The 15,218-nt window shown below is 48.7% G+C and overlaps 1 protein-coding gene and 1 long non-coding RNA gene across 3 annotated transcripts in view; one reads left to right on the forward strand and one right to left on the reverse strand.

The window, feature by feature from the left end:
- Positions 1-15,218, forward strand: part of LOC138287515 (uncharacterized) — a 394,908-nt gene that overhangs the window by 17,906 nt on the left and 361,784 nt on the right. The window lies entirely within an intron of this gene.
- Positions 1-15,218, reverse strand: part of LOC138287514 (rho crystallin-like) — a 118,197-nt gene that overhangs the window by 1,338 nt on the left and 101,641 nt on the right. The window contains exon 8 of the mRNA XM_069227981.1: positions 672-754. Within this exon, the coding sequence (XP_069084082.1) occupies positions 672-754 (83 nt within the window). The remainder of the gene's footprint in view (positions 1-671; positions 755-15,218) is intronic.

Below are 15,218 nucleotides of genomic sequence, written 5' to 3' on the forward strand. Positions count from 1 at the left end.
TTGACATCAGAATTACGAGAAGACCCTTTATACTTTATAGTGCTCTGGAGTTCTGGTCAGCTGTTTAGAGGGAGTTTTTTTTTCTGTTGAAGCCCAGTTGCTTTCTAAAATTGTTGCCCTATACTCAAATGTGCCCTAGACACTTTCAGCACAGGAGTCTTTCCAAGATCATCTCTCTTTAAGTAGACATTCACTTCTTAATGTCTTTTTGAGTGAGTCACTGAAGGATCAGGTTCAGTTTAGTTGTTTTTAATCTTTGGTGATGTATGTGCCCTACACAACATTTCCGCAAGTCAAATTAAGGATTCTGGGTTTGATCTGTATACACATCTAATAGTTACAACATAAGGCACAGGAACAACCACCTATAAGTAACCTTTCCTCCCAAAGTTTTGTAGCTTGGTTCCTACCTGAGGGAATCTCGAGCAATTTAGAGGAAGATCTTCTGAGCAGTCAATGGTAGTTTGTTTTATGAATTATGTAGGCATGCAAGAGGATACGGTTGTTTTTTCACAGTATTTTGTGTTTGTAGGTTGTATAAAGAAGCAATTGATTGTTGCTGAAGGCAGTGTGGTTCTACAGTTGTGTTAGCACTTGGCCTTGAGTGTTTAGCATGGATGCATAAACATACTGGACAAAGTATAGTAAATGAAAGCACAGAATCATCTTACATTTCAAATAGTCCATAGTGAAGGTTTTTGTTAAGTCCATCGATAGTTTTCATGTCTTCAGCTGCCAGCTCAAACTCAAATACCTGTCAAATAAAAAAATGAGTGTCTGTTGCAAGGTAGAGTCATACAGTTTCCAGGCCAAGAGTGAATAGTAACCTTTTATGAAATGGCAGTAACTTCTACCAGTGAGAAAGAACTTTGAGGCAGCTGACGAAATACATAAAAAATGCAATAAAAAAACATGAACAGTAGAATCAAAAAAGTATTTACTTGTGTCTTTTGAAAACAGTCAATGCTTAAATAAACTAACATTTTCAAATTGTCTATTTTAGCAAGAAAATCATAAATAAAGTACTTCCCTAATCAAATCTACAAAGCAAATAACTGATTTTATCATCCCTGGATCACGGAAATATTCACTAGTGTTCCCTCCTTTGAGTATGTGGTTGCTGCCACAGGTAATTGACATGAATGTAAGCTTGGTAAGATTACGCAAGATCCTTTTTTTTTTTATCATGTACATCTCTTTGACCTGAAGAACTCTGTTGAGACGAACTGGACTTGGACTTGGTATAATGAGGCAATTATGGCAAAGTTGGATGCTATTATTCCCCTTTTTGGTCAGAAATCAAGGCCACACCCTTCCATTCCGTGGTGTAATGAAACGTTGAGACTGGCTAGACTTACTTGCAGACAGTTATGCTAGTCAGGACAAGCGAGCAGATAAAACTGCTGTAAATACCTATAAAAGGAGATCAGGAAATCTAAATTGGAGTTTTTCGCGAGCTATATTTTAGGTGCATCAAACAGGGCCAGAAAGGTGTTTTAAATTGTTGGTGAGTTGTCAAACACTCAATGTTTGAAGCATGATATAGCCCCGTCGCAGAAATTATGTGATAATCTTTTTTTAAAACAAGATTGTGAGAATCTTAGAAGCAGTTGTAAAATCGCCAGACAAAGAGCCTCAATCATCGAGTGTGGAAGATGCCCCTGTGATGGAGTCCTCTGACTGTGACTTGGCTAGATCACAGTATTCATTAGATCTGGATGCGACTTCTAAGTGTAAGATTGATAATTTTTAAGTAATCACAGAGGAGACTTTCCTTAAAACTGCTAGTTCCATTACGTCTGGTTCTTCACTAGATCCACTTCCAGCTGGGTACTGGATTAAGTGGCTGAGAAGCTCTTGCCACCTCTAATGACCCTGCGTAATCAATCTCTTACCTCAGGGACAGACCCTTCAGTTTGGAAAAATACCATGGTTAGACCACTCTTGAAAAATCCTTCAGCTCATCCCAAGGAGCTGAGTCATTTTAGACCCATCTCGCTCCTTCCCTATCCAATAAATATTTTGGACCAACATATCAGGAATATTCTGGCCCAATATCCTGTAGAGCATGCCCTACTAGAGGAAAAAAAATGTGGCTTTAGGCCTGGCCATGGCACTCAAACGGCCTTAGAATGTGCTGTGGATGAGTTTCTACGGAGAGCTGATGGTGATCAGACTGTGCTCCTGGTTCTTCTTGATCTTTTGGCAGCTTTTGATACGGTTAACCACACCATTCTTTTGTCTAGGCAGTCTTCAATGGGTATTGGTAGCACTGCACTAAATTGGCTACAATCCTACTTACAGGATTGCTGCCAAGCAGTGTCCCTTCCCCCTTTCTGCTCCGAGTTTAGATATGTCAAACATGAGGTACCACAGGGATCAGCTCTCAGCCCAATTCTATTTAATGTATATCTGGATCCACTGATTTTGTCAATAAAAAACCATAGTATATCTGTGATTAACTATGCAGACAATACGCAACTGATTCAACTCCTTGTTTCAGTGTGGTATGGCTGACATAATGAAATGGATGCAAATGAATTCTTTAAAACTAAACGGGACAAAACAGAATTTCACTGCTGTTCCCCGCCCAACATTTATCACTCTTTACCAACTAACCTCTGGCGTGTCACTGTTGAAGTGGAACTGTGTGCGTCAGATGCGGTCCACAATCTTGGAGTAATTTGTGATGCTCAGCTAAGTCTTGAAAATCATGTAAACAGAGTAGCTGGGGCTTGTTTTGCCCTTCTGAAGGGCTTAAGTAAATTGTTTTCATTTATACCTTCTTCTGGGAAATCACTAATTGCCCCAGATTTTTTTGATTAAGTGACTCCAAAGAGTCCAATCAGCGGTGGCAAAGTTGGCTCTGAACAGGTCCCGTAGATCATCCACCTCAACTGCCCTTAGAGAACAGCACTGGCTCCCAGCTCAGAGCAGTACAGGGATGGGCTTGCTTCAGCACAAATTAAACAGATATGTTCCAAGTAAAGCACTTCATTCAGCATCTGCCAACCTTTTACAGGTACCTAGATTTTGCAGAGTTCCCCTTGACAGTCGCTCTTTTTCTCTTATAGCAGCAAAAATGTGGAATGCGATTCCATTAACCTTACGGGGTCTTCCTGAGCTGCTGAGCTTTAGGAAGGGCTTGAAAATATGTTTTTTCCCTAGTGTGTTCCCCGCATTGGTTTTGATCTACTGTCTATTAGCTAATATTTATTATTATTTTTAGTGTTTTCTTTCGTGCCCTTCTCTTGTGAAGCAGTCTGCTGCAGCACCAGGATACCAGTTTTTTTGGTCAGAGTGTGCTTTATAAATGCTTTATACATACATACAATGTCATGAAGAGGGTGGTAAGTGTGATTTGGGTTCATGCACCTGCCGATCCCCACAAATGTCAATGCAGCGATTAGCTTCTGCTGGTTTTTGCCACTGTTTGGCACAGGCACATATTTCTAGACAGTGACACTTATATCACTCTTCAATATGGTGCCTCTGTCTATTACTAAGCAGAGCTCATCAACAAAATGTTCACTAAGCTTTTAACAAAAATAATAAAACAAGTGGGTCCAGACCATCCTTCCAGCTTGAGGTGACCTGGAATAGTTCAAACTGTCACACTTGTTTATGATGAATACTATTTGGCAGAGCCGAGAGGGACAGTATTTAGTGCCAACTACGGCGGCCTCCTGAGAAGTACCTAGGGCCCTGGTACTTATATTTTTATAAACTAAGCAGTGACAGCAACCATGAATCGATTATTGCGGTGGTAAATTGATCATTCACAGGCATAGTTGTAGTGATTTTCTTCGGAAATGCTATAATTAACTTGTCAGAAGAGATTTTAACTATGAGCAGAAGCTGGAAAGATGCTTGGTTTCAAATTTAGATTCACAGGCAAAGTATTTAAGAGTTGACAGTGAGCTCAGAACTGAAAGTTAATTTTGGTAGCTGTAGAAGAGAGAGGATAGAGGGGCATCTTTCTGAAACTTTATTGTTTTTTCAAATCTATACATTTGCCGAGGAATATTTTTGGAGCATGGATTGGTGTTGTAACCTTCACCATATACCCTGGTTCACTACAGTCCTGATTTTACTTCTGCCCTCGAGAGCACTGCCTTCTGGGGCTGGCGGGAAGAGGGGTGTTGAATGCTGGCAGGTAGGTTGGAGACCAATACACCAAAGGCATAAGTGACTTTGACTATAAGTGTGACTTTGGCCTCTTGGAACATAGGCTACAACTCACACAGCTTTGACACTGTATCACCAATCTGGGAGTGTGGGAGGGCGCAACGCATGTGGAGGGCGCAACACGGGATAGAACTATGTTAGAAGTATTGTTTCCAAAAAGCTTGGGCTCCAAGGGTGGCCTTGCCAGTATAACTCAAGAAACCCCTCAAATCTGCCAGCATAATAGAGAAAAGGTATGTGCCCTGAATATTAGGGTAACTCTGAAACAGTGGGTGCAACTAGTCAGGGAGATCCACTGTTCCTCCAAATCAGTGATGAGGAGAGATGGGGACAGAGATTCACTACAAAGTATGGTTTGTCTGGCACTACACCCCTGCCTACCTGCACAGAATGTTCCCGACTTCTTGCCCCTGCTGCAGGAGGGGTTCAGGAGCCCGGGGTGACACCTGGCATATCTAGTGCACCCCTTTGGGAGGAGGTGGCTGTCCTACTAAAGGAAATCCTGGGATATCCATTGCACTTTGTGCCTGAGGCATTCCTGTTTGATTTAAAGCCTCTTAAATTAGAAGCGATGACATGATCCCTGACACTTTCATAATAGTATCATAGACTATGGACGATCCTAGCCATGCAACAATTGACTAGCAATATGAATGGCTCGTCACGGGGCTTTGCAGCTAAGTAGAAGCTACTTTACACAGTTATATGCCAGGGCCTCCTGACCACTCTGCTTCCTCTCCAATGGCGTGCACTGAACCTGTTTGACTGATTACCGAGGGATTGTCCCCTTTCCTGAGTCTGAGAAGAGTCATGCATATTTGTTCCATTCAATTTAGGCCTAGTGGACCATTCCACCGTATTCACGAAATCCCTGTGGGGTGTCTTGGACATTGGATACTTGTGTTCAATTCGCTCGCACTGTTTCTAACATTCTACTTGGTGACCGAGGGACTTTACATACCATGTGCTGGGAAGGAACTCCAATGGGAAAGCTATGTGTTTGTTACCAAATTATGCGCTGACACTATGGACTGCTTTCTTCTTGTTTTTCTTCATCTCTGGTTTCTTATTAAACTCGAACATGCTTAATAAAAAAGTGCTACTCAAAAAAACAAAATGCATTTTTTGATTTGTCTCTAACTTTGGTTCCCTTTGACAGAAATGCACCATATTTGGGAAACTAAAAACATAGCCAGCTAATGTTCAGTATAACAATTTGTGTGTAGCTCTGCACAGGGGAAAAACATTAAATGTGGGTAAAATAGTGTTTTCCCATTTTAGCTGTCTTACGAAATGTTGTCTGTGCCTACAGCAGAGAACAGATGTATCCTAAAGTGTTCTTACATTGGTGTGGTTTAAATCCGTTCAGTAGTTTAAGATATAAGCATTTTTTTATGAAGTTGCCAAGTGGGCTTTGAAAAGTTAACACTTTTGTATATGTCTGCTGGTAAAAACTGTGACTCTGAAAATCGTAAACAATGTCAATGGCATTTACATTTTTCTCAAATGTGAATGGCTGATGACATTTTTCCACCATCTTGAAAATCACAAATCAGGAAGCCAAAAACAGTGATTTTCGTACTGTGAAACAAATATTTCCACAGCAATAGTGGTGCTATCGTGGTAGGCGCCCAGCCAAATAGGAGTTATTAAAAAACAAGACAGCAGGCCTTTTTCATCTCTGCACCCATGGTCTAGAACAACATCCCCTTAACCATTATAACAGCCAGACACTGCTCCAATTTAGAAAAGAATTGACGATGTATCTCCTTAAGGAACTTTACATCAAAATGCATTAACAGTCCACAAACCACCCACCTCTGCTACCACTCAGTGTCTTCATGCTTGTCTTTGACCCTGTACAGCACTCTATTGCTTTTTGTCTAAGTTACCTCAATAAAAATGACACATACATACATGCATTGGCAGAGTGGAAGTACATGAGAACTTATTTATTGTATATATGCAGAGATATTTGCCTCGATGGTTAAGGTATTAACTGCTTCCAAGATTCCTGGATACTTAAAATACCATGTTTGGATCCCTGGTTACTGGGCGAGTGAGTGCTTGCAGTCACTTGGACACTTGCAGGAGTTTCCTGATTAGGATTCTGACTTCGAGCTGGGTGCATGCTCTCGCTGATCCCTGTAGATGATGGTGGTGAACAGATCGTAGCAAAAGTAGGGAGGTGATAAGTGTCTCCGAGCAAATTAAGGCTTATCTAGGTAGTCTTCTAGGCACAGCTAGCTCTACATTGTGCTTCTGTTGAGTGGACAGGTGAGAGTGTCTGAAGCCTGCAGACATCTGAATAATCCGGTAAGAAGATGTCGTTCTGGAGAGTTTGGTGACCAATCTATGAGGCAGATGCCTTAAGAGAAACATGTGCTCCCCCCCTTGCCGGAAGAACTTGGGGGGTGGGCTCAGAAAGGCCACCCCATGTATGGACAAGACCAGAGTGTAAACCCAAGAGTATGACTAATCCTGATTCGTAATACTTCGGGTGGTGTGATTGATCCTACAGACCCATTCTAAAAGACAACGTAGCCCAAACCTGGCAGGGGACAGTGAATGGGCCCAACATTAACACATTGCCCTTAGGACAGTCAACATTATAGGTAAGCTGGACACCGGGTCAGTGCCTTATGTTTGAATCCTGGGTACATGCAGTCTTTGTCCTAAATATTTGCAAAGGAGAGTTTCAGTATCCAGAGCTGGGAGTCATAGATAGCCCAAACCCAGAGCTGGTTCTCTTAATAAAGATAAGGGAGACCTTTGGGTAGCTATGCACTTTACAAATATTCATAACATAACATAACATATTCTCTCAGTTTGATCAACAGGCCTATCTTTTTATTTGCTTTGCTGGTGCATGAGGCCCTTTGTTTAGGGAAATCAAACTGAGACGAGCCCAGATAGAAAGATGGTATCCTGGTACTATTACCATACACCTTGTATGTTTCTGTAAATCTACTTGATTTCAGTGCTTCAAACATGTGCTCAAAGGGATCCTGGTATCCCTGGACTGCCAGCCCTTCTGCTTTATTGTGTAGAGATGGCATGCCCAACCGTGCTCATGAGTGCCGGACCAATTCTAGATTGACATTGCCACCTAATATGTAAAAATATATTTTTTAATTACTTTAAATATTACGTGGGCGTCATAGAAATCTGGCAATAGTGTGTGGGGCCTTTAACCTAATTTTTAAGGATGCATTTTTTCGTACACTAATTTTGTTAACCTACTTTGGGGAGCATTAAAAAAGTCACAGAGTGATATCATTCATGCATTATCTTAAATGGTTCATGTTAATTGAATGTGGTAGAACTTTGAAAACATTATGGCACACATTACAACCCTGGTGGTCGGTAATAAAGCGGCGGCAATACCACCAATAGGCCGGCGGTAACAAAAATAGAATTATGACCACAGCGGAAACCGCTCAGACAGACAGCCACTTTAACACACCCACCGCCGCGGCGGTAGCAACAAGCACCACTGCAGTAATCGCCAACAGCCAGGCGGAAGACAATGTACTGCCCACTGCATTATGTCCAGCCTATCCACCAGCTTTTCCGGGGCGGTACTACTGACATGAAAAGCACGGTGGAAACAGAACACAGAAGCCAAAGGACTCACCTCTGGAGACACAGGGAACAACCACGACGCAATGGAGCCCGAGTTGCACATATTTCCCATGCTCGTCTACCTTTTCCTGCATTCGAAACACCAACGCCGGCGAAGACGACCACGGTGAGTACTGCCGCCTAGCACACAAGGGAGGGGAGAGGAAAAAGAGTGACACACACACACGCAACACCCCCACCCCCAACACCATACACACAAACAGATGCAGTAACATTACATATTCTTCCCGTACACCTCAGGAATGATGCAAGGACAAAATGATTTGAAGAAATTTAGTGTAATACGAAAAAATACTAGGAATAAGTGCATCAAAATACAAACGTATATACATATTTACAAATGTAGGGACACTGCCCAGTCCTCAATGTCCATGGGCCACAGGGCCACAACACATAGGCCAAGGCCCCACCTCACTCCTGCAACAACACAGAGAGAACACTGCAGGGGCATCGGTTCAAAAACACACAGGCACCTCAGGGGGAAGGAGAATGGGGGGGCACCTCAGCCTGAAGATGGTACAACACCACTGGTCCTGGAGGGGGCTACATGTCATGTGCTTGGTCCTGGGGAGTGCAAAGCCACAGTCTCTCAAGTAGGTGGTTTGCCCACATGCTCTGGAGGGAGCAACATGCCCTGTGCTTGGTCCTGGGGCGTGCAAGGCCACAGTCTCTCTAGTGGGTGGTTTGCCCACTGCTTGGTCCTGGGGAGTGCAAAGCCACAGTCTCTCAAGTGGGTGGTTTGCCCACATGCTCTGGAGGGGGAAACATGCCCTGTGCTTGGTCCTGGGGAGTGCAAGGCCACAGTCTCTCTAGTGGGTGGTTTGGCCACTGCTTGATCCTGGGGAGTGCAAAGCTACAGTCTTTCAAGTGGGTGGTTTGCCCACATTCTCTGGAGGGGGCAACATGCCCTGTGCTTGGTCCTGGGGAGGGCAAGGCCACAGTCTCTCTAGTTGGTGGTTTGGCCACTGCTTCGTCCTGGGGAGTGCAAGGCCACAGTCTCCCAAGTGGGGGGTTTGCCCAATGCTTGGTCCTGGGGAGTGCAACGAAGGCCACGGTCTCTCTAGTGGGAGGTTTGCCCACTGCTTGGTCCTGGGGAGTGCAAGGCCACAGTCTCTCAAGTGGGTGGTTTGCCCACATGCTCTGAAGGGGGCAACATCCCCTGTGCTTGGTCCTGGGGAGTGCAAGGCCACAGTCTCTCTAGAGGGTGGTTTGCCCACTGCTTGGTCCTGGGGAGTGCAAAGCCACAGTCTCTCAAGTGGGTGGTTTGCCCACATGCTCTGGAGGGGGCAACATGCCCTGTGCTTGGTCCTGGGGAGTGCAAGGCCACAGTCTCTCTAGTGGGTGTTTTGCCCACTGCTTGGCCCTGGGGAGTGCAAAGCCACAGTCTCCCTAGTGGATGGTTTCATCCACTGGTTCCGGAGGGGGCACTGTGCACAGTGTGCTTCATCCTGGGAAGGATGGGGTGAGTGGATGGCTTTCCACTGGTTCTGGAGGGGACATTGTGCCCTGTGATGCAGATCTTGGGGAGTGCAAGGTCACAGTCTCTCACCTGGGTGTCACACCCACTGAATTTGCAGGGGCCAGGACGCACAACAGGCCATGGAGGCAGGACTACACACTGTCTGCCGGTGGTGATGGCTGCTCAGTGGTGGCAGCGGCGGGGCTGGTGTTGGTGCTGGCAGTGGTGGAGGGGGGCTCCAGCCCTTCCCCTACAGCCTCAGATGGCTGCCCACTGGGGCTGCTGCTGCTGGTAGTGGTGCTGGTGGCGGGGCTGGCATTGGTGGGGGAGGCTCCAGCCCTTCCCCTGTAGCCTCGGACGGCTGCCCACTGGGGCTGCTGCTGCTGGCAATGGTGCCGGTGGTGGTGCTGGTGGCAGTGCTGGTGGTGGTGCTGCTAGTGGTAGGGGGAGGCTCCAGCCCTTCCCCTGCAGCCTTGGATGGCTGCCCACTGGGGCTGCTGCTGCTGGCAGTGGTGCTGGCACATGGTGGGGGGAGGCTCCAGCCCTTCCCCTGCAGCATCGGAAAGCTTCCCACTGGAGCTGCTGCTGTTGGCAGTGGTGCTGGTGGCGGTGCTGGCAGAGGTGGGGGAGGCTCCAGGCCTTCCCCTGCAGCCTCGGACAGCTGGCCACTGGGGCTGCTGCTGCTGGCAGTGGTGCTGGCGGTGTTGCTGGTGGTAGTGTTGGTGGCGGTGCTGCCAGTGGTGGGGAGAGGCTCCAGCCCATCCCCTGCGGTCTCGGTCGGCTTAACCACCATGGTTGGTGGTGGGGGCTCTGAATGAGTCCAAGCACCAGGCCTCTTGTCCTTCCTGCCTGCAGGTGCAGGCCCCTTGCCCTTTCTGTCAGCAGCCGGGGATTTCACCTTGCCCTTCCCTGTGGCAGCTGGTGGTGCCTCCTTGCCCTTCCTATATGCTGCTGGTGGTGCTTCCTTGCCCTTCCTAGTCACAGCAGGTGGTGCCTCCTTGCCCTTCCTTGATGCACCTGGTGCAGGCACCCTGTCAGTGTTGCTGCCTGGTACCCGGGATCCTCTACCACTGCATGGCTGAGGTGCTTAGCTGGGTTTCCTTCACCCTGGCCTGACGTGAAGGACGGGGGGAAGAGGGGCAGGGAACAGGTCAATGGTGGGGAGGAAATGCTTCTTAGGGACTTTGGGGCAGGAAGAGGGTGAAGGTTTGGGGGTGGAGGAAGAGGAAGTGTTGTGGGAGGTGTCTGATTGCTCTGTTTGGGTGCATGGGCTGGACGCTGTTGTGAGGTGGATGGCTGTTGGGTGTCTGAGTGCTTTCGTTTGTGTACCTTGGGAGGAGGGGCCACAGACACAGTAGGAGAGGACACAGGGGACGTGTGCATGGAAGCGGGGGTGATGACTGCCAGTGAGGGACGTGTAGTGATAGGCGTGATGTTGGTAGTGGATGGGGATGTAGTGCATGCAGGTGTGAGTGTAGACGCAACTGGGGGAGAGGTGGACGTGGAGGAGGAGGGGGATACAGTGGAGGCAGTGGATGTTGGTATGTCTGCATCTGGATGATGCTTGTGTGAGTGCCTGTGGGATTATGTGTGGTGCTTGTGTTTGCCTGAACCACTCCTGTGTGTTGTCCTGGGTGCATGCTGGTCTGCCTGTGTGCTTGGGATAGGTTGGGGTTGGGAATGGGATTGGGCAGAGGAGGTTGGAGGGGGAGGCTAGAAACAAGACCAAATGGCTGCCATCAGGGAGGAGGATAGAGCCTGGAATTCTCTTTGTTGGGCCACCATGCTAGAGTGAATGCCCTCCAGGGATGCATTTGTTTGTTGCAAATGGGCTGCCAGCCCCTTGATGGCATTCACAATGGTTGACTGCCCAACAGAGATGGATCGCAGGAGGTCAATAGCCTCCTCACTCAGGGCAGCAGGGCACACTGGTGCAGGGCCTGAGGTGACTGGGGCAAAGGAGATTCACACCCTCCTGGGTGAGCGGGCACGGGAAACATGCTGAGGGGCTGCTGGGAGGGCAGTGCTGGTACGAGGGTGGCGTTTGTACCTGTAGTTGGGGTGGGCACAGAGGTGTCTGCCACCACCAGGGAGCTTCCATCGGAGGAGGTATCACTATCAGAACTGTCCCCTCCAGTCTCTGCCGTGGTGCTCCCCTCGCCCTTCGTCCCACTGGTGCCCTCACCGTCGGTGGATTCGGCCTCCTGGGCCCTGTGGGATTCAGCTCTCCCCATCGCCGTTGCCTCTGCTCCTCCGCCAGATGATGCTAATGCACATAAGTCAGGGTGACAAAACAAAAAGGGGGGGGACAAGACAAAGGAGACCCTTGGTCAATGGCGCCAACAACACCATCGCTAGCGTACACAACACACTCACACACAGGGAACAGCCCTACGCACTGGGCAATGCACTTCCAGTCACAATGCTAGTCACCAGTCCATGGACAGGGATACCTAACGACAATTTCAGCATATCTGAGACCCACAGACCCCTCCCCAGTAGTGGATGCCTACTTGCTTGTTTGGAGGAGGTTGACATCAGACCCTACCCTGTGTTGGCTGGCCTGGCCTAGGGGCATCCACAGGCCCACATCCCCCACCCGGATGCCACCCCATAACGCGCAAGTAGTATATTGGGGCACTGTCCTCACCCCCTTGTGGCTGCCCCCAAGCACCCATCCAGCTCTGGATAGGCCACCACCAGTATACAGGCCATCAGGGGGGCAGGGTTCGACGGGCACCCCTTCCTCGTTGGCAGGCCATCCCGAGCTGGGCCTCCGCTGTCTTCCATGCCTAGCATCTGAGGGGCTCCCACCATTTGCGACAGTGGGTGCTCAGGCTGCCGTAGACCCCTAGGGTCCGCATGTCCTTGGCAATGGCACGCCATATACCCATTTTTTGATGGCGCTGACCTGCAGAGAAATATACATGGGAAAAGGTATCAGTCAGACCATACTCCCTGTTACACTCATGGCCCACCATAGCCCTCACATCCCCCTACGCTCCAACATTGCCCACCATACATGCAGCACGCTGCCCAGGGCCCTTACCCCAAACTCCCCCTCTACACAAGGCCCTCATACACAGCACTCCATGCATTCATGCCCCATTCATCGTGCTCACAGTATATTCACCTGTTGGTCTGGGGGCCCATACAGCTTTCAGTACTGGGGTAGGACCCCATCCACCAGTTTCTCCAACTCCACAGCGGAGAAGGAAGGGGCCCTTTCCCCAGTGACAACAGCCAAGGTCGGTTCCAGACACAGGTCACAGCAGCACTTGTAGTGTAGGTCCTCTCCTGTTGAAGGTCAGGTAGCAAGTGGGTGAACAGATAGAAAATGGTGGTCATGTCTGCTGCAGTGCGTACCGTAACCACCGGCGTACATCACCATTGGCCACTATAACCCATAGGGCCCAATGGGATCTAATGAGGGTTTGCACTGCGGTTTTCGACCGCCTCCCGCAACGGCGCACAACGTCAGCGGAATTACCTCATTTCCACCTGTCCCTGCATACAGGACAGGCGGACGCCATTTCAAGGGGGGGCAGGCCATGGCACCTAACTGTGTAACAGTAGACATAGGCACCATTTGGGCCTGTACAACAATATTGTGTTACAGTCACAACAAGCAATGCAGTGTATTGTTTGGAAATATGGAATACTGACCAGCTACTCACCGTTTGCCCCCTAGATTGCAACCGCTGCGGATGAATAGGAGATGTAGACATCCCCCTGTGTACAGACCCCTGGTGGACTTGGCAACAATGGAGGACAGGCACATTATCCTCACCTATAGACTGGTCAGGGCCACAATCACAGAGCTGTGTTCCCAAGTGGAACCTGACCTGATATCTGCGCTCCGTCAGCCCACCGAGCTCTCTCCTCTTGTGCAAGTCCTATCTGTGCTCCATTTCCTGGCAAGGGGCTCCTTCCAAGTGACAGTGGGCTTGGCAGCAGGAATGTCTCAGCCAATGTTCTTTATAGTGCTGACCAGAGTATCGTCTGCCCTGTTTAAACACATGCGCAGCTACATCGTTTTCCCCCAGGTGGAGGATTTGGCCACAGTGAAAGCTGATTTCTATGCAATGGAACACATCCCCAACATTATAGGGGCTATTGATGGTACACATATAGCATTTGTCCCCCCCCCCCGGAGAAATGAAGAGGTGTTCAGAAATCGAAAGAGCTTTCACTCCATAAATGTGCAAATAGTGTGCCTGGCCACCAGTACATCTCCCATGTCAATGCAAAGTATCCTGGGTCTGTGCATGATGCCTTTATCCTGAGGATTAGCAGCATCCCATATGTGATGGCTCAACTCCAGAGGCACCGGGTGTGGCTAATAGGTGAGCCCTGGTTCCCACCCAGGGGTTGTTGGTGTATGGGTATGGTGTGGGCCCTAAGGATTGGTGTAGCTAACAGTAGTCCCGCGAAATTTGCAGGTGACTCTGGTTACCCCAACCTCTCATGGCTACTGACCCCTGTGAGGAATCCCAGGACAAGGGCAGAGGAACGTTACAATGAGGCACATGGGTGAACAAGAAGAATAATAGAAAGGACATTCGGCTTCCTGAAGGCCAGGTTTCGTTGCCTCCATCTAACAGGTGGATCCCTGTACTACTCACCCAGGAAGGTGTGCCAGATCATCGTGGCATGCTGTATGTTGTAAAACCTTGCCCTACGTCGCCAGATGCCATTTCTGCAGGAGGATGAGGCTGAGATGGGCGTGTGCCAGCAGTGGACCCTGTGGACAGTGAAGATGAGGAGGCAGAGGATGAGGATGAGGACAACAGAAGTGCAATAATGCAACAATACTTCCAATGACACACAGGTAAGACACTGTAATTGCACTTTACAATGACAGTTTTGTATTTGACATTGCTACTGGCAGGCTGATTTTCCCACTTCTATGGCCACTTACTGTACCCTTTGGCATCTCTATTTTCAGATATTTGTGCCCCTCTATCACTCCTGGTGTGTTGACTGCAGCCAACTACAGTTCATTCCTATGTATACATTACTGTACAGTTATATTGCAGTGTTTAAAGCGTTTTAAACTAATACATGGTTAAATGATTTGACGGACTCCAAACTTGTATGTATTCAAATGGTGTTTATTTAAGTGCTAATGATTAGAGGGGGATGTGCAGTGGGCTGGGGTGATGATGGAGGAAAGTCCAGGATGGAGTCCAGTCTATTTGTTTCACAGGCGCATTGTCCAAGGGAGCATAAGAATGAGAGCAATGGCAGTTCAAGGTGGACAGGGTGACAGAGAGGGACACAAGGGTGACATTCAGGAGAGTCTTATTTCCTGGTGGAGGTCTTGGCAATGTTCTCTGGCTTCTGCCTGAATCTCAGGGACCGTTTGCGGGGTGGTTCTCCTTCTGCAGGGGGTGGGATGCTGGTGGCCTGTTGTTCCTGTGGTGGGCCTCCTGTCCACTAGCGGCAGCGGAGGTGGAAGGCTGTTCGGTGGTTTGGCCAGTATCAGAGGCCCGGTGGTGTGCCACTGCCTCCCTCATGGTGTTGGCCATGTCTGCCAGCACCCCTGCAATGGTGACCAGGGTGGTGATAATGGACTTCAAGTCCTCCCTGATCCCCAGATATTGTCCCTCCTGCAGCAGCTGGGTCTCCTGCAACGTGTCCAGTATCTGGCCCATCGTCTCCTGGGAATGGTGGTATGCTCCCAGGATGTTGGTGAGTGCCTCCTGGAGAGTCGGTTCCCTGGGCCTGTCCTCCCCCTGTCGCACAGCAGTCCTCCCAGCTTCCTTCTTGTCCTGTGCCTATGTCCCCTGAAGCATGTGCCCACTGCCACTGACCCCAGGTCCCTGATCATCCTGTGTTTGTAGGGTGGTCTGGGGTCCCTTTAGTGATGGACACACTGCTGATTGACGTGTCCTGGGGACAGAGGTATGGGCCCGTTGGGTGG

The sequence above is a fragment of the Pleurodeles waltl genome, chromosome 4_1 (assembly GCF_031143425.1).
Source record: "Pleurodeles waltl isolate 20211129_DDA chromosome 4_1, aPleWal1.hap1.20221129, whole genome shotgun sequence".
Lineage (NCBI taxonomy): Eukaryota > Metazoa > Chordata > Amphibia > Caudata > Salamandridae > Pleurodeles > Pleurodeles waltl.